General features: G+C 40.3%; 1 protein-coding gene across 33 annotated transcripts in view; it reads left to right on the top strand.

Annotated features, from left to right (window-relative positions):
* The window catches only part of LOC105479539 (dystonin), a 496,741-nt gene that overhangs the window by 233,685 nt on the left and 238,053 nt on the right, over positions 1 to 25,003 (top strand). For 17 of the 33 annotated variants that reach the window (XM_071095971.1, XM_071095969.1, XM_071095974.1 and 14 more), the window contains 4 exons: positions 15,710 to 15,799; positions 16,326 to 16,424; positions 18,100 to 18,177; positions 20,317 to 20,409. In XM_071095971.1, coding sequence (XP_070952072.1) covers positions 15,710 to 15,799; positions 16,326 to 16,424; positions 18,100 to 18,177; positions 20,317 to 20,409 — 360 coding nt within the window. Of the gene's footprint in view, positions 1 to 6,187; positions 6,224 to 6,290; positions 6,394 to 6,598; positions 7,377 to 15,709; positions 15,800 to 16,325; positions 16,425 to 18,099; positions 18,178 to 20,316; positions 20,410 to 25,003 lie in introns of those variants that run through there. The other 16 variants (XM_071095996.1, XM_071095973.1, XM_071095976.1 and 13 more) reach the window with 6 other exon arrangements.

The following is a 25,003-nucleotide window of genomic DNA, read 5'->3' on the forward strand; positions in this document are numbered from 1 at the left end:
TGCATGGCTAAGGTCAAATGCAAAGTGTAGGTGACTAATCTTTTATTTATTCAACAAAAGTTCTTTGAATATCTACTGTGTGAAAGGCACTGTGCCAGACATTAAGCATTTGCAGTGAGGACCCAAGACAGGGCCCTGTCTTCTTAAGGGAATTATGAATACATTTATGTATATTGTCTACATAAAACTATTCTATAAGTAAAATGATGATTGGTGTACTGGTGTAATCCAAAGAATATGGGAGTGCAGAAGAGGGAAATCATCACTGTCTGGATGACATTAGAACTTGACCTAGTATGAAAAGTAAGATTTCTGTAACTAAAGGAGGAGTGGGGACAGGAAGGCATTTCAGGTAGAAGGAATACTGAGTATAAGTAGAGAGAAATATCACAGCAGAGGTTTTAGACTGTGACCTCAAGTATTCAGCAGACATTTTTTTTTCTTTTGAAATGGAGTCTCGCTGTGTCGCCCAGGCTGGAGTGCAGTAGCGTGATCTCGGCTCACTGCAAGCTCCGCCTCCTGGGTTCACTCCATTCTCCTGCCTCAGCCTCCCAAGCCGCTGGGACTACAGGCGCCCGCCACCACGCCAGGCTAATTTCTCCCATTTTTTAGTAGAGACAGGATTTCACCGTGCTAGCCAGGATGGTCTCGATCTCCTGACCTCGTAATCCTCCTGCCTCGGCCTCCCAAAGTGCTGGGATTACAGGTATGAGCCACCACGCCTGGCCTTCAGCAGACATTTTGTTTCAAAATCTCTCTTAGGTTTCAGGAATGGATATGAAGCTCTAGTTAGAGCACTGGGACCTGAGCATCTTGCAGTAAACCCACAGCTGTCACGTGGTTCACTTTCAGAAGTGTGGCCTCTGATTTGCTAGGTGTTACCTGGCTCTAATCTGCTCTTGGTGAAATTTGTCACTTTAAAAGGGAGGGTGCTCAGGGGCTGGAGAGAAAATAACTTCCACTTAGATTTCAGCTTTAGTAAGAGACATTAATGCAGTACCTCTTCTGTGACACTGGGCTTTTACAACTGGGGAAACTAGTTTTTGAGCATCTGTGGTCCAGAGATCTCTTTTGAGTAGACTAGAATCTGGAAGTTTGGCAAACTTATGATGTCATTTAGGAAGTGATCACTTTGAAACTTTTAATCCTCCTACAGAAAGTATATTTCTGTTGCAGAGATTAATTTAACAAGAGTGTATATAGCATCTGTCAAATTTTTAATTAAGTAATTAAAAGAATAAACCTGCATTTATAATTCCATTCCAAACATATCAGTTCCCCAGATATGATTTTGGGTGGTTTTATTTTAGAAAAATGTGAATCGTGGTACTGGGGACCAGGAGTGTCATCTGGATTTAAGGAAACATTCTTTTACAGGGAAGAGGTGTTAAGCATCAGAATGGATTGTAGCAGTGGCAGTGGCATCTCATCATCTGGGGGTGTCTTTAAAAATAGTTTTAGTGTTCCTCTCCTTGTGTCAGTTGTCTTGATCATAATCCTGGGTTATTTCAAAGGTTTAATGAAGAGGATGCAACCAGTTGTTCTCAGTTGTTTATTTGCAAGGACCCAAGGAAATGAGCTTATGTTTAAAGAGGAGTGAATTACTTTGCATATAAAGTATCTGAAAGTATCAGAGTATCATCAAAACCTTAAAACTGTAAAATATGCTATGAAGAGACCCCTAGATTTTCCAATCCTTGAGACTTGAAAAAAGGAGATGAAGGAACCACTTGTGTCATGCCTATCCTAATCTCTCACCTTAGGAAATAATGCTCTGAAAGGGACACCAGGAAGTGCCCATGATGGCATGACCAGAAGGTATCTGCACTCCTGGCTAGCTGCACCTTTCCTGGAGCTGTATCTACCAGTGGATTCTGTTACTTGCCCAGCACTTACCCCACTCTCTGAGGACCTTGCTTCCTCTGAGTCTGCAGTGTGACTCATATCGTAACCATTCCAGCAAGTGGCTCACTGTTCGGTTAAGGACAGAGCCGTATAAGACATTATCTAGGAAGTAGATGAAGTTAATTTTTGAAGTTCAGGTAGTTCTTTTATTGTGTGTGTGTGTGTGTGTGTGTGTGTGCATGCACGTGTGTGTTGAGGTTATAGGTCAGGCATTGACAACCTATAGTTCATTTGACTAAAGCCCCAAAAAAGATGATTCAGCTCAGAAGTATTCAGGGCATTTGCCACAACCAGCACTTTAATCAGAATTGCAAAGTAGTTGAAATTTTTATTTGTCACGTCCTTATATTCCTTTTCTGATGCTTCTCTCCCCACTCACCAGCTGCCCAGGGTCTTCAGACTGCCTTTTACCTGGAATCATATCATGCCCCTGCCCTGCAGTGCTACTCCCCTACGTGTTATTCCATCTTGTCACCAACCATGATTAAGATTTCTTTGAAACCAATGATAGGTAGGAATGAAGAGAAAGTCAGTCTGGTAAAGTGACCTTGTGTTACAAGCAGATGACTTGAGAGGTTGCTGTATCTGTCCCAGGAGCTCTCTTTTTTTGTTGTTTCAAAGACAGAATGTTTTTACTTGAATACATCTCTACATTTATAATGATTAATTTGAATCTGATTTATGAATTTGGTGTAACATTACAAGAGAGTCATTAGCTGGGAGGATTTGATGAGGAAATACACATTTTTTGAACTAGTGTGAATTTTGGTCATGGATATAATTTAAATAAAACTAATTTAAAATTCTTTAAAATAACCTTTGCAAGATTTTTATTTTAAAGTATTTACAATTCTGTTTTAAAAGCTTTTCAGTAAAAGATGGAATTTAAAAATATAGTGGAATCTCTTTAAAACAGTGGTGGTAAAGGATAAGACTGTAATAGTATCATTATAGACTACCTGTGTCAAACAGACTTTGTTACCCATAATTATATTTTTTAAGTCATGGCACACAGATGAACCATGTCTAATTAGCTATTAGTATTATAATAGCATTCTACTTAGTCGTCTTTGTCTTTGTAAAGGTAAACTGAGGCTGGAGCCGAACCGGGAATGAAGACACAAGGCAAATGGCAGTGAGAATAGCCTTTACTAGGACTCGCAGGCGAGGTTCCTCGGTCCAAAGGTGCGGGCCGAGGAAGTCACGCTGAGGGAGGAGGGTAGGGGCTTTTTACAGCCCGAGAGGTAGGGAAGCTGGTTGTACAAGCAGGGCCTGGGGGGCTCTTGAAACTACTAGGGCAGGAGTCGAGTAAGGGTCATGAGGAAGGGGTCTTTGGAAACTGTTAACCGAAACTGCTGTTTACGAACTTGTGGAATGCAGGTGAACTGCAGGTCATGGGGGAGTGTGGTTGCCCAGCCGGAACTCTGACGCATGTCAGTCTGCGGGTGTGTACAAGGGTGAAGGGAGTCTTTAACAAAAGGCCTGCTACGCTGGGTAACGCCGCCATGTTGGGTCTAGATTCCTGCCTAACATTCCGACCTCTTTCTAATAAGAAAATGGGGCGACGTGTTCCTCTGGCTGCTTCCTGCTGGTATGGGTCCTCGTGGGGTTCTTCGGAGGTCAGAACTCGGGTATAGGTGTGGAGCAGCATCTGATTGAAAGTGACATGGGAGACTTCTTTCATGCAGTCCTGGATGAAGCGGAGGACACAGGGAGCTATGAGTAGCAAGAAACCAATGATTAGTAAGGGGCTTAGAAAGGGTAGGATTTAACCGGCCACAGACGACTGCCACCATCTAAGTGAGGGCCTTGATCCGAGGTTTTTCTGGTAGAGTCTTTCCCGAATCTTTTCTAGAGTGAGGAGATTGGTTTCTACTAGTCCTGACTCATTGATGTAGTGTTCGGCCGGGAAGGGGAAAGGAGGAGGTCAGATTAGAGGAGTTAAAAGGGCTGGGTAAGGTTGCCGCAACCAGTGGGGGCTTATTCAAGGCTGCACACAAGAAACAATGAGAGATGTTGTGTACCTCGGCCATGTGTACCACTTGAGCCCCTTCCCTGACTAAGGTTAGCCAGGAAAAAGGGTTGCTGCTGTCCTGGGGCTTGCTGCCTGGGCTAGAGCTGAGATGGCTTCCTCCTGTTGTCTGATGTCAGAGGCCAGGCTGACGAGGCTGCTTACGACCTTGATGTAGGCCTTAAAGATCCTGAGTCGGGCCACGGGATAAGACTCACTGTGCCCACCAGTCCTAGGAAGGACAAGATCTCTTCCGCATCCTGAGGAGGCTGGAGAGTGTCAATGAGGCTTATTCTGTGTGTGCTGTGAGGCTTTTTGTAGTGGGTGTGAGGAGTATGCCTAGGTAGGTGACAGAAGGGCTGCAAAGTTGAGCCTTATCCGGGGTAACCTGATAACCTTGGTCGCCTAGAAAATTTAAAAGTGTAGCAGTATCTGCAAGGGAATACTCCTAGGAAGGACTACATAGTAATAAGTCATCGACATACTGTAATAGTGTGCTGTGGGTCAGGGGACAGAGGACAACATCCTGTGCCAGTGCCTGTCCGAAAAAATGGGGCCTATCACGGAACCTTTGAGGCAAAACAGTCCAAGTCAGCTGGGAAGAAATATGAGTGTCTGGATCTTCCAATGTAAAAGCAAACAGAAAGTGGCGGTCTGGGTGTAGAGGGATGGTAAAGAAGGTCAAGGACAGTGAAATGGGTGGTGTCAGGGGGAACGCACGAGAGGAGTGTATATGGATTAGGAACAACTGGAAAGGTAGAGACTACTGCCTCATTGATGAGGCGTAGGTCCTGCACAACACAATAGGCCCCAGAGCTTTTCTGTACAGGCAGGATAGGAGTATTGCATGGTGAGTTGGCAGGAACTAGAATGTGCTGCCGGAGCAGGTGTGTAATGATGGGTTTTAGTCCTTGTCGGTGTTCACGGGAGATAGGGAACTGGGGCCTAGAGGGAAACTTAGAAGGGTCTTTTAGCCAGATGTGGACTGGAGTGTGGTGCTGGGCAATGATCAGAGTGGAGATGTCCCACACCTCAGGGTTAATGGGGACTGGAAACGGGAGTGGGGGGTCAGCCTGGCGAGGTTTGTCAGGTGAGAGAAGAGGGAAGAGGAACGTGAGGTGGGGGGAGGGGTTGGGTCAGAAGTGAACTGAGGCCCGTAGCTTGGAGAGGAGATCTCGTCCTAACAAGGGGACTGGGCATGAAGGAATGATAAGAAATGAGTGCGAGAAGAGGGAGCCATCCAAGCGGCAAGACAGAGGAGGAGTCTGGCGGTAGGTGGAGGGAGTGCCATCAATTCCCATGACTGTGACAGTGGAGGGGTGGCTGGGGCCACTAAAGGAAGGCAAAACAGAGCAGGTAGCCTCTGTGTCCATGAGGAAAGATATGGACTTACCCGCTACCTGGAGCATAACCCTGGGCTCGGTGAGAGTAAGAGGGGTTCCCGAGTCTGGGCCTCTTCAATCTTCGTCGGTGTCGAGGAGTTGGAAGGCGCCTCCAGTACCTGGAGGAGGGTCGTCACCTGGAGACGTAGCGACCGTCCTCAGGTTGGGGCAGTCCGACTTCCAGTGGCCCATCTGCCGACAGTTCGGACAGGGGTGGGTTGGCTCCTTTGGGTTGGGGCACTGCTTGGCCCAGTGGCTGTCGTTGCTGCACTTGAAGCAGGCACCAGGTGGCGCTCGGGTAGTACCTCCTTTCTGGGAGCTCCTGGAGCCGGCTGGTCTCAGGGCTGCTACCAAGGCCTGGGTTTGGAGTTGTGCCTTCTGTTTTAGCCTGGCCTGTCGTTGGGCCTCAGCTGCTTCCTCCCTGGAGTTGTAGACCTTGAAGGCCAGTTTGACTAAATCCTGGATGGGAGTTTGAGGGCCTTCCTCCACCTTTTCGAACTTTTTTTGGATATTGGGGGCCGACTGAGAAATAAAGTATGAAGCTAAGATGGCTCCTCCTGCAGGGGAGGCAGGGTCAAGGCGGGTGTACTGAATAAGTGACTCTGTCAGTCAGTTAAGAAAAACAGCCGGATTTTCATCTGAGCCTTGGACTACCTCCTTTAACTTATTAAAATTGACTGACTTATTGGAGGCTGCCTGCATGCCAGCAAGAAGGCACTGGACCATCATATCTTGGCGGCAGCGGCCTGCCTGACCAACCTGCTAGTCCTAGTTGGGCTCGGCTGAGGGCACTGCCTCAGTGCCAACTGGCATGGTGTGGTCAGTTAAATGAACCTGGTCAGCGTGCTGCCTGGCTGCCGCTAGGATACACTCCTGTTCCTCAGGGGACAGGGTTGAGGTCATAATGACATGGGGATCATGCCAGGTGAGGTCATACGCCTGGCACAGGTATCTGAACTTTTTGAAATAGTGAGTGGGGTTGGCTGAGAAAGAGCCTACACGTTCTTCAATCTTAGACAGGTCTGCCAGTGAAAACAGCACATAGACCCAGACTACTCCTTCGGCATCTGCCACCTCTCGCAAGGGACACAGGAGGTCGGTCCTGGACCGAGTATGGGCTGAGGCATGTGAGGAAGGGGAGGAGGTGGAGCTAGGGGAGACAGAATCTGTCGGGTTTGGCAAGGGCACAGGAGGGGTGGAAGGGAGGGGAGGTGCTGACGAGGATGGGGATAATGGCAGGTCAGGGTAAGGAGAAGATTGGGTGGGAGACCAAAGGGGTGGCCGGATAGGGTGTGAGGAGGCTCAGAAAAAGAGGAGGAATCATCCCTCTCCTTGCTCGAGGGAAGAGACTTTGTGAGTAGGACCTGAGCTAACGAGCATTGAGCACAGAGATCTGGGTGAGAACGCAAGTCCCAAAAGGCTTGAACATAGGGTATCTCGTACCATTTGCTTAGTCTCTTGCAGAAGTTGGTCAGATCCGTGAGGTTGTTAAAGTCTAGAGTACCTTCTGCAGGCCACTGAGACTGATTATCCAATTTATACTGCGGTCATGCTACTGTGCAGAAGAAAATGAGCTGCTTTTGTTTTAGGTCTTGGCTGAGACTTAAAGTATGGAAATTAGCCAAGAGGCACCTCAGAGGGGATTTTTGGTTTGGTTTGGACTGGATAGTTCCCATGGTCCTAAGGCAGGCAGTCCGGCGGCAATGGGAGCGTCCTCCTACTGCCACGTGGAGTGCAGGGTACGGCAGCTTCTGGGGAGGTTGGACGTCTCCTAGTCCCCGGTGCCAAGGTTACAGTTGACCGGAGGGAGCCCCTGACGTGGCCACGCGTTTCGGACAGGGACTTCCCGGAGGGAGCCTACAGGACGGGGGAAAACTTACCCAGCAGTGAACAAATTGAGTCTTGGATTTAGTGAAATGGCTCCTGGCTTGGAAAGGAGGTCCTGGCTCGGGAAGAGGAGAGCCTACCCGACCTGGCAGGGGTCCGGGGAGGGGGTCTCCTCCTGGGTTTCGGCACCAAATGTAAAGGTAAACAGAGGCTGGAGCCGAACCGGGAACGAAGACACAAGGCAAATGGCGGTGAGAATAGCCTTTATTAGGACTCGTGGGCGAGGTTCTTTGGTCCAAAGGTGCGGGCCAAGGTAGTCGCGCTGAGGGAGGAGGGTCGGGGCTTTTTATAGCCTGAGAGGTAGGGAAGCTGGTTGTACCAACAAGGCCTGGGGGGGTCTTGAAACTACTAGGGCAGGAGTCGAGTAAGGGTCATGAGGAAGGGGTCTTTGGAAACTGTTAACCGAAACTGTTGTTTACGAACCTGTGGAATGCAGATGAACTGCAGGTCATGGGGGAGTGTGGTTGCCCAGCCAGAACTCTGACGCATGTAAGTCTGCGGGTGTGTACAAGGGTGAAGGGAGTCTTTAACAAAAGGCCTGCTACGCTGGGTAACACCGCCATGTTGGGTCTAGATTCCTGCCTAACAGTCTTTATATTACAACCACACATTTTCACTTGTTTCAATCAAAATTTTGTTTCCTTGAGTAGGTTTTCTCGTTAGACATGTTAAGTGATTTTGACCCTTCCTTTCCCAGCTTTTTCTTTTGCCCAAATTATGAGAAAGTAGGAGGAGTAGGAAAAAGGTGAGCATAATAAGGATATCGATTGGTTTCTCCTCTTTTTCTTATGCTGGTGTTAAAAATTGCTCTTGAAATAGTAGTACTTACTGTGATTTTTTTGAGGTGATGATAAAGAGTTTAAAGAAAGATTTATATAAGTAAGGAGCTAGGAGGATATTTGAAAAACCTGTAAAAGGTAATGCCCATAATTTCCTGCCAAACAGACAGAATACTGGAAAGAAGCATCCTTAGTCTTATCTAAAATACCTCCTCCTCTTTTTAAAGATTGCACAATAATATTTATTAGCTGTTCTTCCCTCTCATATATGGAATGGGTAATGCTGATGCCTTTACAAACCGATGCTCGTTTGTTAGACATTGTAGTATGGAGTTTGTCTAGAATACATCTTTAGTAAAACTAACTCCAAGGAACTGTACAGATAGCAATAAAGATACACTATGTAGAGTATATTGATTTCTGAATTTATTTTTCCCTTTCAGTTACATTATAATTGCCCCACACCAAGATCTGTACAGCTATGCAAGAGATGAAAAATCTATAGGTTCAGGGGAAAATGTGAGCAAAAATAGATTTTTTATGTGTTTTCTTGCTAATAAAAGGGAACATAGGAAAGATAGAGACCTAAACCCAAACCAAACCAGAACCAACCAACCCAAACCTCAAACTGTTACAGAAAAGTTACCTACTTGAAAATATTTACAAATGGAAATAGCCTTTTAAAAAGGTTACTGAAACCATGGCGAGACTGTATAGAAGAGAATAAAAATACCTAGGTGAAACAGTGACTAAAATACCCCAAATCTTAAAGTGTTTATCTGTAATATATTAATAAATGTTTTTATTCTATTTAACTACCTAGTTCCACCTTGTGGTGAAAGACTAGAAAAGGCCATTCAGTTTTTGCATTTTAATTATAGATTGCCAACCCAGAAGCTTAAAAGAGAAACCTTCTTTGTCAAGGAGTGAATCAGGTCCAAAGAAAGTAGACACATTATTTGTACTGCCTAGTGCCAATGTGGATTTTAAAAAAGTCTCTATTATTTTATCCATTAATACCTTAAGATGTATAACTAATATCTTTATTTCATAGTTTAAAAATAACCTAAAGGAGATGAATTCTATGTGGCCTTCATGTTGACTTAACATAGTACCTTAAAAAACCATAACCACCTTTTTATCATGCCAAAGAAGAATATTTCCCTATTATACTCAGCTGTACCAATTTCACATTTATAATAATTTAGGTAGAATATGAATTGTAGTTTTATTTTTTCACAACTCCTGAAGAAGTAGTACTGAAATAAATTTGTAATGAAAAAACCACTTTAGATAAGGCTGCTACCTAAGGTAATACAATGTTTCTGAGCATTTTTTTGTGTGTATTTTAAAAGCATTAATTTTCTTATCAATAATTAATATGTTAATATATTGATATTTATGTTACCTTTATTTATTTTTTCAAGTGGGCTGTCTATAAGGAACTCGCCCAGGAGAACTTGACAGCTTATTTTTTATGAACGTACTTGTTTGATCTAAAAAAATTGCATTGTAAAATGTTTTAATTTATAATTTTCACTAAAGCAAACTATCCTTCTTCTCATCACCCAATTTGTACAAGCCAGTGAGGTGATCTCATTTGGGACAAGTCTTCTTTTATTATTTATGTTTCTTTCTAAAGATAGCTGATTGTTTTCCAGAATACTGTATCCTTTAGATATAGAACTTCTTTAAGAGAGGACTGTGAACCCTTTATGTGGCTGATGTTTTGCTCCCTGCTGCAGAGCACACTAAGATGCCTGCATTTTACCCAAGCTTCATTAATGGAATGTCTCTTCCAGTTTCCTTTTTTCCTGAGGGACCTTTCCTCTATTATTGTGTAATGATTGGGCCCTTGATTTTACCTGTGATTGATTTGTTTTTGCATAAGATAATAGTTTACAGGGAAGCTTTTATATTGGTCAGAGATATTATGGCCTCATTCTACTTAAAATTCATAGTTTTCTTTGTGTAGGAAAAGTTCAAGTGTCTTAACCTGGGATATAAAGCCTCTGTGTCCACTTGTGCATCGTTCCAGCGTCATCTTCCACCTCATGCTTCATTGACTTCATCACTGCTTTCCTTCCTTCTAACTCATATATAGTTTTGTGTGTCCTTGCCTTTTTCCTTTGTTCATCCTCCTCCCTTCACCTGGAACATTCCCTTCTTCTTTGCTGGGAAGACCCCAGATTGGGTTAAGCTCCTCATAGCTTACTGAGTGTGCTCTGAATGCGTTTACTTTATACTGCAATTTCTTTCCTAAATTTCTTTCATCTCAGATTATAGACTTCAAGAGGTGGCACTCTTATTATTCATCTTTGTACCCATAGAAGTTAAAGGATACCGTGGCATATGATAGATGGATGCTCAATAAATACTTTGTGACCTGAATTGAATTGCAGCTAAACAATAGTAATATGTTTAAATAATGGGAAGTAAAATTTTTGTGAAATTTGTCTAGATTAGCATCAATCACTATAACGTTAGACTTTTAAAAAAGGAAGTTTAAACATTCAGCAAGCAGCTATATAATGATTCTCTTTTCTTCAAAGCTGAATTTGATTTAGCCTATATAAAACCAAACAATTATAGGTTAACAAAAGGAAATTTTCAGTGTAGTGTTTTTGATCAGTTAAGCCAGTTAGGTAATACAGACCTGGTGTGATCTACTCTGTTCTCTCTCCAAAATAAATTTGAAATATTGTCCATGTCATCACCAGCATCTTGTTTAGAATTTTTGTTGCGCATAGAATGTTTTCTAGTCTATTTTTCTTTCTTGGGATATTCTTTTAAGTAAAATATTAGTGCCCCCTAGAGGTAAACTCTAGGTGCAATGCTGTATACATATTTTTTTAAAATACTGCAAAATTCTACTAGAATTGTGTGAAATACAGAAAATGCTGTATCACCCTTGTTATGTAATTCAAGTTATGTAAGTTAATCCCAGAGTATTTCATAGTGCTTTTACTTTGCTCATCACTTCCTCTAGCACTATTGATCCAGACAGTTTTTTGTCCCATAGGGAGAAAGTATCCAAAAAGAGAAGAAGGAATGCTTTATTAAAAACTGAAAATGGAATGTTAGGGATATTGGCAGTTAGTATAGTCATCTGTGAAGGACAGTTACCAGGCCAAATGCCTATGACTCACTCCTGGGGTAAAATAAAAGCTTTTCTATGTAGGCTTTAACTGTTTACTTTCCCTTCTTTTCTTTCCCTTAAATTTCTTGCTAGATTAGATTGGAACCCCAATTCTTTCCCCTCAGTTCATTCCCGACCACCCTTTACCCATAATGTTGATTTTAAATTTTTAATAGCATCCTCTTTTATTCCATTCATTTGTGCTGAGGAAACTGACCCAGTATTATAAAGTACTTAGCACAAAGTTAGGCATCTAGTAGTAACTCATGGTGTGTATGTTTTTGTTTATTATTGTTAGTGACATTTGCTTTTTGGAGAAAGATATCTTATATTTTGTAGGACATTTTCCATGTACAGTATTTCTGTGGACCCTCAGAATAATCAGCTGAGACAGGAAAAGCAGGCAGTATCGGGGATAGCCAGTCTCTCTAGATTTTTTTCAAGCATCATAGAAGTTAAATTAGTTTATTTCTGCATTTTCTTGTAAAATTCTTGAGAAATTAAGCCATAAGTCTTAAGAGTATCTTTTATTTTATACATTTTCTAAGTTGACAGGTCATTGATTTTAAAAAATGATAATAATTTGATTTAAAGATTACAGACTTTTTGTTCTTTAGGTTGAACTAGGAGTTTTCTGTTTTCCAACCTTTATTTTAAAGATAAAAAAACTGAAGCCTAGAGAGTTTAGGCTGTTGGTACAAATTCATAAGGCCAGGGGCAGAAGCGGGACTAAAATGCCTTTTCCTTTATCACAGGTTTTCTCTTTTCCTAATTTAGAGGGAGTCTTACTCCTTCACCGAGGCTGGAGTGGCATGATCTCAGCTCACTGCCACCATGCCCGGCTAACTTTTTGTATTTTTAGTGGAGACAGGGTTTCACCATCTTAGCCGGGCTGGTCTTGAACTCCTGACTTCATGATCCACCCACCTCAGCTTCCCAAAATGTTAGGATTACAGGTGTGAACCACCGCACCTGGCCCTCTTTTCCTAATTTAGGTTTGCATGGCGTAATATTATTTTCCTTCTCTAAACATGTGTTTTAATTTTTCTTTGTTGTTGCATAAATACAATGGTAACAAATGACACCTGGTCTGGGAAAGTTTCCCTTATGTAGAGGGTTTTGTTCAGTCTGGCAAGTCAAGCTGGCAAGTCACTCCCCATCTTTAACTGTCCTGGAGTGAGAAAGACACAAGAAGTGGAATATAGAGTGAAATGTGAGTCTGGTAGGTTGTAGGCATAGTGGACCAGAGAGCACAGAATTCTCAGCACTATTACAGTTCTGGAAGCCCCCAACCCAATCATGTGCTCGGATTCTACTGTCCTTCTGTGTACTGAGGATATCAGACCTGCACAATAAAGTCATTTATTTTGAGAGATGAAGCAGCTGGCTGAGGATCAGGAGCTGTATAATGTTGTTTATATAAATATAATCTTTTAGTGTTCCCATTCAGGCTCTTTTAGAGTTTGGCTGCTTTCTGGTTATATTGGAGATATAACTGAGAAGTACACAGATTTAGATGTGTTAATGTACATGACATTCACAAGCTTAGCTTTTCTACCTTGTTTTTAAGTAGGTCTTAGCCTTATAAATTCAAGCTCGTGCCTTAGAATGGAACTGAGTGAATTCTTACAGTGCTCTAATACAAGAGTCCCCAACCCCCAGGCCACAGACAGGTACTGGTCCGGTCCGGTCCATGGCCTGTTAGGGAGTGGCCTGCACAGCAGGAGGTGAGCACTGGGCCAGCCAGCATTAGCACCTGAGCTCTGCCTCCTGTCCAGATCAGTGATGGTGTTAGATTCTCATAGGAGCATGAACCCTGTTGTTTTGTTTGTTTGTTTTTTGAGACAGAATCTCACTCTGTTGCCCAGGCTGGAGTGCAGTGGCACAATCTTGGCTCACTGCAGCCTCCACCTCACGGGTTCAAGTGATTCTCCTGCCTCAGCCTTCCAAGTAGCTGGGATTACAGGCATACGCCACATCACCTGGCTAATTTTTTGTGTGTATTTTTAGTAGAGATGGGTTTTGCCGTGTTGGCCAGGCTGTTCTCAAACTCCTGACCTCAAGTGATCCGCCCACCTTGGCCTCCCAAAGTGCTGGGGATTACAGGTATGAGCCACCACCGCATGGCTGCAAACCCTTTTGTGAACTGTGCATGTGAGGGATCTAGGTTGTGCTCTCCTTAAGAGAATCCAATGCCTGATTATCTGACATGGAACAGTTTCATCCCAAAATCACCCTCCCCTGCATCTGTGGAAAAATTGTCTTCCATGAGTAGGAAATTGCAGTATTAGTACTCATTTCAGTTAAGTGCTTATCTCTTTGCGTACATATCATGCATGTAGTAGATATGTTCCTGAAAAGGCCCTTGAAAATTGATTAATCTCTGAAATACAGTTGAGAAGTTGAGAGAGTTGTCATTTCATGGTATCTCAAGGTAAATATTCTAATTGAATGGATAATTCCTTTGTAAATTATTTGGTTATTTTCAGGTCCCTTCCCTTCCCTTCCCTTCCCTTCCCTTCCCTTCCCTTCCCTTCCCTTCCCTTCCCTTCCCTTCCCTTCCCTTCCCTTCCCTTCCCTTCCCTTCCTTTCCCTTCCTTTCCTTTCCCTTTGCCTTTCCCTTTGCCTTTCCCTTTTTTCCTTTCCCTTTTTTCCTTTCCTTTTTCCTTTCCTTTCCTTTCCTTTCCATGGAGTCTTACTCTGTCACCCAGGCTGGAGTGCAATGGCTTGATCTCCACCCACTGCAACCTCCACCTCCCGGGTTACAGTGATTCTCCTGTCTCAGCCTCCTGAGTAGCTGGGATTACAGGCGGCTGCCACCGTGCGCAGCTAATTTTTGTATTTTTAGTTGAAACGGTGTTTCACTACGTTGGTCAGGCTGGTCTCGAACTCCTGACCTCAGGTGATTGATCCACCTGCCTTGGCCTCCCAAAGTGTTGGCATTACAGGCATGAGCCACTGCACCCAGCCGTATTTACAGGATTTTCTAAACAAGGATTGCTTAAAACGTGTTATAACATTTTTTGGGGGGAATAAAGTGTTTTTATACTTTGTCTTACGTTGGTATTATGACATCAGAGATTCAACTGATACTCCTTGGGAATTAGGAAATCAAAATAAAATGTCAATTTGTAAAGATGGAGACTTGGTTAAAAGTAATTTGATTCACCTTCAGTTTTGCTGTCATTTCAATGGTACTATTGACATGAACAGTTACTTTGTGGTAGAGCTATTGAGCCTAAGCTTAGTATTTATATTATTTGTAGTTAATTATGCCTAGATGGGTAATTGAATATTAAAAGGTTCTGTGACTTACGTAAATAGTGCCAGAACACTGGATGTAAAAGCTGGTAAATTTGATAAGAAATTCCTAAGGGAACTTTTTCTTCATCAATCAAAAACATTTTCTGACACTAACAAAAGATATTGTAAAACATATATATATAGGGAGAGTCAATTAAGATAATAAAATTTTATGGGATTTAAACTATTTTTCGGAACTGAGAGACTTACCATAAAAGTTTGCTTCCAGTTTACATTAGGCCTCTTCTTGTGTTTGTGTTTGTGTAGTTATATAGTTTTGATCATAAGTTTAGATCTTTTCATTACTTTGTGCTATATATTCATTTGACATTTTGGAGGTGCAAAGGAGTTGGATTCATTTGTATACGGGGCTTGTGCCATGGGTGAAGTAGGCGGGATTCTGGTTCCTGCTTCTTTCTGGCCCAGTTCTTTGTTTCCTTTCATGAGAGCAGCCCAGAATTACTGAAAGGTGAGAAAATGGAAATGTGCCAGCCCACTGTGGATCAGTAATCTTAATAGCCTGCTTTGACATGTGTCTGTCCAACACAAACCTTGTAGTCGGCCACGTGGTTACTAGAGCTATCCCTACTTGGCAGGCTGAACAAAGCTTTTGGGAAATCTTTGATGGTTTGGGTTCTAAAATCACAGACTTCTAAATCAGGCCTATGGAACGGAGGAAGCTATTGTAGGTTGATTGTTGATTTTGTGCTATTTAGGAAAATCTTCCATTATAAGAAGACTTATATTGTGCAGAGGAGGGTTTGGACAGAGGCCTTCTAACCTGACATGTATGGATTTCAAAAAATTTTTTTGAAATAATTATAGGCTCATAGGATATTGACAAAATAATATGTAGAGTCTCGTGTACCCTTCACCCAACTCATGTCTATGGATTTCTAAAAATGTTCCTCTGCATCCTTGATCCTGTTTTGGGCTAGAAGTTCAACTGCGGGGGTGAAAACTCTACCCTCTTGTTAAGGTGACACTGGCCGCTGTATCGGGAATTATGAATAAAATCAGGGCATTGCCCGTATTTGAAGAATTGTAACCCCATGTAGTAGTCCAGGTTTATGTTTTTTCTAGTGTCTTAAAAATGTAATAATTTGAATTTTCTTTTTGAATTATTAATCTGAAATTCACTTTTTTAAGTTTTTAAATTAAATTTAGTTTTTAAGTAATAAGTGTTTTAAAAATTTAAAAATAGGTGTGTGAATGAATACCATGTGAGGAATGTTTTCTAGTTGTCTCCTTTTTAGGATGATTCTGAGTTCTAGGACCCCAAATTTTGCTTTTCTCTTTGTAGGTTCGAAAGCATGTGAATGATCTCTATGAAGACTTACGGGATGGACACAATTTGATTTCTCTTTTAGAGGTTCTTTCAGGAGATACCTTGGTAAGTTTTAACTTTCTTATTTTGAAGAACGTGTAATCTTTTCTGCATAGGACCAGTGTGTTTTCAGTGCAGACTATTCAGATTTTTGCAACATTCATCTTTTGAGCTGTGAATTCTGCCTGAAAAAGAAGTTTTGGTTAGATTCCTAAGCATTTTCAAACTTCAAATGACGTGAATTTGAGATTGAAGCACTTCGATTACTTCACTTATATAATCAGTTCTATAATTAAAATACTATTTTTGTTCTTGCTTCTTTTTTACCTTTGGGTTTTTTTGCTTAGCAGAAGTTGGATGCATAATATAACCACATATTAAAAGACTTACAAATAGCAAGAAAATAAACATTGCTTTCTGAAAAATGATCTAACCCATTCCGCAGGTGTCATTTTTTTTTTTCTTTTTGTGAACATTACTTCCCTTTCTTGTTACCTGTTCTCCTTCATTATGTTCTGTTCATGCTCTTCTTTTCATTTCTGGTCTGTCTTGTGTCTTTGCTGTCCTATCTTCTGTCTGTTATATTCATTAGCCAAGGGAGCGAGATTTTTTGAAGACCTTACGATTGGTGAGTGCAACAGAAGCATGCGAATATGAACAGCATGAGGATGTGGAGGATGAGGATAAGGGGGTAGGTGTCGCCCCCATAACTTGACTAACCTAGCCGTTCCCATGCGGTGAGCGCTAACCTGATAGAGAAGTAACTCCTGGGTTCAGGCTCCTTTTTAGAAAGCATAGAAAGGACCAAAACCCACATTGAGATAGATGTGTGTGTACCAAAAAACTGGACAAAGGAAATATTTTCTCTTTAAATTACCTTCAGAGAGCTAAAAATGATTGAATTATGTATACATTACTGTGCACTTCATGGTAATTAAACAGGCTTAAAGTACATGATGGCATTTTAGTTAAACAATTTTATATACATTGTATATAAACATGGAAATTTTACAAGTCTACAAATTTTTGTGCAAATTCATTCAATTTCTGGAAGTGATATTCCAAACATGGCAACTATGTATTGCTTTTTACGAAAGAACTTAGGGAAATTTTTTTAGTATTTAAGTTTCTGCTTTAAACCACACCTGTTGGCAATAGGTATTTGATGGACATGTTTTACCTCTCTAATGTATCTCATGTATTTAAAAGGGAGATTTAAAAATCCAGTATCCCAATAGAACTCACAGAGCTGTTGAATCTCCATGACTCTTAGTTGACTGCAGCCTACCTTTGCAAGACAGACGTGCTTCTTCTTTTGTCTTCTACATACCTGGTGCCCCTTGATTTTACTGGAAATTGTGCTTTTGTTGGATCCAGTGGGTAAATTTATCAACATCATTTCTACTTGTTATGCAGAACTTACCTTTCCTTCTGTAGTGTGCTGTCTGTTTTATTATGGCACCTTTGGCTTCAGCAACCTATACATACTGAAGAAGCCAAACTGTCAATTGTCTTTTTTCTTTTTTCCCTTTGGAAGATTTTATGTGATAAATTTCAGCTCCGTTCTTTGTATTTTTTTCTAAGCATTTCTCAGCCCTGTTTCCTTATGTTTTCCTTCATGCTAACTTGTAACGTTTCTTAAGGGAAACGGCATTAAGGAAAATAATTCTCGTCTGTCACTTTTGCTGAGACTGAGAAAATAATTGTGTCCATCCCCAAGTAGAGTAAAACGAGTATAGAGTCCTTTCTGATTATCATAGTGTCCACTTTTGTGAAAAAGCTAAAATAAAATAAAGAGGAAATATATGGTTTTAATTGGTTTTCTCTCTTTCTCTATCATGGCTAAGTAAACCTTCTCTGTCTTTCTCCTTCATGGTGATTTTTATACTAACTGCATGCTACTTTATCTCATTTTCATTAATATGCCATATGTATATATGTGTGTGTGTGTATATATACAGTTATAAAACACTCTTGCTAATAGTGTTCAATAAGAAGGTAAAATGATGAATGATATTTAATTATTTTTGTGCCTCCATGGCTAAATAATTGTAGGCTAGCATTGTTTTATTACCAAATATTAAAAATCTATATGTTCTGTGACATTTTCTCTTTCCTTTTGTTTAAATAAAAAAATTGTCATAAAGTATATGTTTAAATAAAACATACTTAGAAAAAAATCCATAAGAGTTTACATTCAATCTCAGACAATATAAAGAAATTAAAAATTTCTTAGAAAATCTTATGGCCTTACCTAAACGGTAAATACTGTTTTGATATATTAAGATGAACAGAAAGCATATTTAAATTAGCATGGTCTGTGATAACAGAAACTCTTTTTTATAACTGCATTTTTCTGTTCTTAGCCCAGAGAAAAAGGTCGGATGCGTTTTCACAGACTACAGAATGTACAGATTGCACTTGATTATTTGAAAAGACGCCAGGTATGATGTTTTGAAAATACTATAATCATATAAACATATGTTACTAATACATCTATGTAGAAACATGTCAAGGAATGACAAGGTTAAATTTGCCTGTGAATTATAACCAGTAATCTTGTGCTTTGGTGAAGCAAATATTTAAAAATGTTTTTAAACATTTGCTCCCAAGAAAAGAAGTTAGTAGTAGGGATAAGCCCAGAGGAATTATAAGTGACTACATTTCCATCTATATAAGAACAACTGATTTTCTTTCTGTTTGAATTGGATTGCATTTGCCTAGGAAGTTACTGACATTTTAGTAGCAATAGAATGTTAAGAATGCCTATGAACAGTTCTTAATTATGGGGAAGCAATACTTTATTTTTTATACTTGATATATAAAAATAGTCAATTTTTATAAAAATACTTTATATAATACTTTTAATTAAGTGTAAGCATTTTTCATACTTAGTAGTGATAAGGCAATATTTTGTTTTTTATAAGTAGATAATACTGGATAATTTATGAGTAAAGATATAACAGCATTTCTGAAACTAGCCCCCAACTTGCTTGAGGTGTCAGGAGAAATCATGGAAAAGAATTAATAATATATTGGATATGATCTTGATTTGATGGCATTACATATTATAGTGTCATAAGCCAAAATATTAGTAATTTTTTCAATTGGTAGAAAAAGAATGTGGGAGAGTTGAAAATTATTGAAGACAGTGAGAGTCAGAGGGGACAGCAACAATTTTGTTTTTTTAATAGTTTGAAAAAAGGGTAGAGATTGGGTGTGGTGGCTCATGCCTGTAATCTCAGCACTTTGGGAGGCTGAGGCGTGAGGATCACTTGAGCCCAGGAAATTGAGGATGTGGTGAGCCATGATTGCAATATTGCACTCCAGCCTGGGTAACAGAATGAGCCCTGTCTCAAAAAAAAAAAAAAAAAAAGGCAAGGGAGAGAGGGAGAGGTAAACACTAGCTTTTATTATTTCTTCATTATTATTCGTCAATATTATGAACATTAAGATGCTTTTCCCTATTAAATACTACTAAATCCTCAGTGCTTAAATATATTGATGTTTGCTCATTGTTCATCATTCTCGTGGAAGATTCCAGAAGGATACTTCTGAAATGTTTTCTGGCAGTATTTTGTCCAAGAAGTAAAATGTTAAATATCATAGTATATAATTCTTAGTATTTAAATTCATGATATTAAATGATTTTGTCCAGGAAGTAAATGGATCATCATTGGATTTATTTACCTGAATGCACAGTTTGACAGTTGATAAGCTTTAAGTCTGAGTATTATATTATTTTAAAATATTTGAACAGCCTTCGAAATGCTCAGTGACTTATATATTTATGGCATATTGATAGCAAGATAATGCTAGTTATTTTAAAACCTTATAATGGAAATTTGAGAAAGTTGTTAGAATTGTTAGAATAGTTTCATACTTAATGGTAAGAGTAAAATAAAATTTATTTTTAAAAGACAAAATTATTTCTAATTTTAAGATCTCAAGTATTTAGGACTTCTCACTTGAGGAATTGTACTTTTGTATTGACAAGTGAATGCTTTTAGTACTTGCTCTGGAACAGCAGTCCCCAACCTTTTTGGCAACAGGGACTGGTTTCATGGAAGACTATTTTTCCATGAACTGGGTGGTGGGGGTAGTGGGGGTTGTTTCAGCATGAAACTGTTTCACCTCAAATCATCAGGCATTAGGTTTTTGTAAGGAGTGCGCAACCTAGATCCCTCAAATGCGCAGTTCACAAATAGGGTTTGCACCTCTATAGGAATCGAATGCTGTGGCTGATCTGACAGGAGGCAGAGTTCAGGTGGTAATGCTTCCTGGCCCACTTACTTCCTGCTGTGCAGCCCAGTCCCTATTGTATAGGTTTGGGGGTTGGGTTGGGGATGTCTGCCGGTGGAAGACAAGAATGCAATAATACTTGCTCTTTCTTTGTTGTTATCGTATAATTTGTAATATAAAATGATTGAGAATAAGGGTAAAACAGTATTTAGTTGACTACTGGTATTTAAATTATTCAATTTTTTTCTTCGTATAATTTAGAAGTGCTTTTATGTAGGTAAAGATAACTGGTTCAGGTTTGATAAACAGTTGGTTTTATCTTTTCTTCACATACAAAACAGGTGAAATTAGTGAATATTAGAAATGATGACATAACAGATGGAAATCCCAAATTGACTTTGGGATTAATCTGGACAATAATTTTGCACTTTCAGGTAAGCCCAAATTTTCTTAATTTCAGCTTCTAATTGCTAGTTTTCAGGTGGTTCATATGAAGGGTGAATGACACATTCATGTTCTATGGAAGAAAAATAAATTTCAAACTTCTTTCTTTAAGTAATATATTTGAATTGTTCTTTTAAGCAACATGCTGCTTGTGAATCTGGCAACTAGTTTCCTGTTCTTGATAAACTTAAATATAGTTTTAAAGACAATGTTTGTAATCTCAGAATTGGAAGACATATTTCTTTTTGTTGACTGGAGACACATATTTTTTGCTCATTGGAAAGTATTACCTGTTTTAGATACTTAAATATGTATGATTAGTCCTTATTTAGAATGTTTTTTATTAATACAGACGCTTAGCTATGTCAACTATTTCCTCCTTTGATAGACACTAGATGGCAGTATAATTATAAAGAGATGTGAAGTAGAAGAAAAGTCTTCATGTTTTTTGCAGAGCTGTGCTTTCTCTCTTTAGATTTGAGGAAAGTGCATATTTGTTGACTGAATTATTATCTAATAAACCTGAGCCAATTGAGGACCGATTTTGATTTAGTTTTGGGGAAATGATACATTAGAAAGAGTCTTCATTTGATTTAAGGAGATTCCTAACTTTAGAACTTGCTTTAGTTTACTAACTGCTGGTCTGCTCAAGAACTGTTCTGCTACTAGAGGTGGGAAGGAGGGGAAAAAGGACATGGGCTGTGAAACTACCTCTTCTGCACTGTGCTCCCTGTCTGGGTGATGGGATCATCTGACCCCAAACCTCAACATCATGTAATATACCTATGTAATAAATCTGCACTTGTACCCCCTGAATCTAAAATAAAAGTTTAAATTATAAAAAAACCCCCAGAAATGTTGTGTGTACAGCACAGAGCCTGACCCACAGTAGGCACTCAGTACATCTTACCGATTGATTACTGTACAGTTGGATCTTGAAGGAGGAAGAGATCCCTTGCCAGCTTCAAAAAGGACCTGGGGTTTTGAAACAAATCTGGTGAGGAGTAAGAATTTTTTTAAGGCTGGGCACGGTGCTCATACCTGTAATCCCAGCACTTTGGGAGGCTGAGGCGGGCAGATCACAAGATCAGGAGATCGAGACCATCCTAGCTAACGTGGTGAAACCCCGTCTCCACTAAAAATTACAAACAATTAGCCAGGTGTGGTGGCATGCGCCTGTAGTCCCAGCTACTCGAGAGGCTGAGGTGGGAGACTCTCTTGAACCCAGGAGGTGGAGGTTGCAGTGAACCGAGATTGTGCCACTGCACTCCAGCCTGGGCCAGAGAGCAAGACACTATCTCAAAAAAAATTTTTTTTTTTTTTAAATTGGCTGAAGTACAGGTTATGTAGTCAAATGGTGGAGAATAATGTACCTGGGGGGCTCGTTGGAACAGGATAGATTTGACAGGTATGGAGAGTTACAGGAAGCAGAGTCTAGGTAGGTCTAGGACCTGAACAGGCAACTGAAGAGTTTCAGCAGAAGAACATTCATGGAGATCCAGGTAATTGAAGGAAAAGGTGTTAGCCAGCCAGACTACAGGGCAGCTAATACAGGTGGATGTCCACTTAGCTGGGCTGTTAATGTCAAGAAGAGCCAGTAACCAGAACTGGAAGCTAGGACCCCAAAGGACTGAGGGATCCCATTACTGGAGGACTCTATCCTTAGGGGATCAAATATATTGAACCTAAATGAATGCAATAATTTGGCATGAAGCACAGAACCAGACCTTGTTATCAGAACTGTGTAAAGTCTAAGTAGAACCAACCAAAAAGCTGATTTCATATGGAGTTCTTCAGTGGCTTTGTTGGGGATCATTTAATTAGCCCTAAGTGGGTCAGATCCTAGAGCTTTTAGTAGGGTTGAAACTGCAAGAACCCCAGCTGGGAAAGTCAGAGACCTACTGGAGAGAATCAATCACTTCACCACCAGCTGGTGAGGTAGGCTGTGTCTGAGTTTTGAATGTTAGACCAAGGATCACTGGGGCAATGGAAAGCATTCAGGCTTTGGAGGGAGGCAGAATTAAGTTTCGTTCTTGGCTCTTTTACTTTTTGTTGTGATGCCAGTGGGTAAGTCATGTTACTACTCTGAGCTTAAAAAAAAAATGTGTTTCTGTTCATCGCTTTCCTTTTTCTGTCCATAAATCTTTTTCAATGACAGGACCTGTGCTAGAGTCTTTCTGAATCCATTCTGGTTTGGAGGCTGCCTGATTCCCAAATTGCTTTTCGCTCAATTAAATTTTGCTAAATTTTAAAAAGTGTGTTTTAGGAAACAACATCCATTAGTTCTATGTAAAATATCTAGAAATAAGCAGAGTCCATAGTAAGAGAGATAAGCTGTGAAGCTGAGGTAGTGATAAAGGTCAGGACTCAGTTGGGATGCAAAATTGAATAGAAGAGATCACACTTTGCAGGAAGAAAGAAAGGGACTTGAACACAGGGCATAGAGGATGAAGGAAAGGGATTTATTAAAGATAACAAAACTTTTTAGCCTGAGAGATTAAGAAACAGTAGACTACTGAGAGACATGGGGGTGATGCTAAGGGGAAAAGCAATGACCTTCTGGGCAGGCTTGATGGGATGGTGGGATATCCTGTGCATCTGTCTACTGAGCAGTTGGAGACATGAGTGGAGCTGAGAAGCCAGAGGTACAGATATAAACTTGGGGAAGTTATCACTACACAAGTGATCACTGTTTTTATCATAAAGAGGGAATCTTCAGGGGACCCAAAAGAAGAGCACAAATGGAGAAGAGATGAGAGCTAAGGATAGAAATTTGGAGAAGGCCCATGGTTATGGGTGCAGGAGAAGATTCTGCTGAGGAAAGAGAAAAGAAGCATTTGGAGAGATGAATGAAATAATAGGAAAATGTACTGACGAAAACAAGGGAAGAGAATTTCAAGTAGAAAGAATGGTGAGCAGTATGAAATGCCACTAGAGACCACAAGAAAATTAAGGTGGAGTATAGGTCAATAGTTTCATCTAGAAAGAAGACCTTGGAGACCCAAACTCCTGGGAGCAGAGACTAGAAAATAACAAGCCAAAATGTGCAGAAGGATTGAGGGGTAGAAGCATGTATTTAGAGGCTGAGTTTGAGAAAATTTAAAGCAAAAGTCTTCAAAAAGGAATTGTGTACTAAGAGAGCCCTTTTGGGTTCAGCTGCCTTTGGAGGAGAGAGGAAGACTAGTCACAGAAGTACCGAAAGAAGTTTCGCAGGCCGGGCGCGGTTGCTCACACCTATAATCCCAGCACTCTGGGAGGCCGAGGCAGGCGAATCACCTGAGGTTGGGAGTTCAAGACCAGCCTGACCAACATGGAGAAACCCAGTCTCTACTAAAAATATAAAATTAGCCGGACGTCGTGGCACATGCCTGTAATTCCAACCACTCAGGAGGCTGAGGCAGGAGAATCACTTGAACCCAGGAGGCAGAGGTTGCAGCGAGCTGAGATCACGCCATTGCACTCCAGTCTGGGCAACAAGAGCAAAACTCTGTCTCCAAAAAAAAAAAAAAAAAATTGCTTCTAATATCCTGTGGCATAATGTTCTAGAATCCATTGTATTTTAGGGCTTCAATTATAAGATGATATAACAAATTATCACCAATTTTTTAAAATTAGACCAAGGTCTATTTGGAATGGAACGCATCTATGTTTTGGTTAAATGGAAGTGTTCTCTCTTATTTAAATGAAATAATTTTTTTTAGTACTACAATAACTTGAGATTAGAATTGTTTTTTGTTATGCCAAGATACAAAGATTTGTAAGAGTGGTAATCATCCTCACTCAAAGTGACTCTCAGCCTTTTTCTCTCTACTTTACATAAATAATGGAAGCGATTTCAAAAGACCAATTTGTTTTATTTTAACAATATTTGTTGTAACATCATAAATGGAATCTATTTTTCAGTCAGGCTTTCTGAAGGTAAGCATTATCATTACAGTAATCCTATATCATTAGCCACCACATGCTAGATCCAGAGATACTAAGGTAATGAAGTATATTGTTCTGTTTATTGGGAGAGTATACATGAAATTAACTATAACATAAGGTGATGAATATTATTGATGATATAAATGAAAATAGAATTGTATGGGAAAGGAGCATCGTAGTGGGATCGGGATGGTTTTAGAGAACATGGGACATTTTCACAGATGTTAGAGATAGGTTTTGCAAGATGAATGCCAGTAACCAGGCAGACTAAGTTGGGCTATTTCTGGGAGAGGTAGCAGTGTATATGACCTAGAAATGGACAGCTGCTGAGTTTGGCAGGTGTATTAGTTCATTTTGTGTTGCTGTAAAGGCATACCTGAGGCTGAGTAGTTTATAAAGAACAGAAAAAAGCTTTATTTGAATCATCACGGTTCTGCAGGCTGTACAAGAGACATGGTCCTGGCATCTGCTTCTGATAAGGTCTCAGGAAATTGTTTAGTCTTGGTGGAAGAAAAGGGTGAAGCAGGATTGTCTCATGGTGAGAGAGAGAGAGAGAAGGAGGAGGAGGGGTAGGAGGTACCAGGTTTTTTCAAACAACTAACTCTTTTTTTTTTTTTTTTTTTTTTTGAGACGGAGTCTCACTCTCACCCAGGCTGG

Source organism: Macaca nemestrina, chromosome 5 (assembly GCF_043159975.1).
Source record: "Macaca nemestrina isolate mMacNem1 chromosome 5, mMacNem.hap1, whole genome shotgun sequence".
Lineage (NCBI taxonomy): Eukaryota > Metazoa > Chordata > Mammalia > Primates > Cercopithecidae > Macaca > Macaca nemestrina.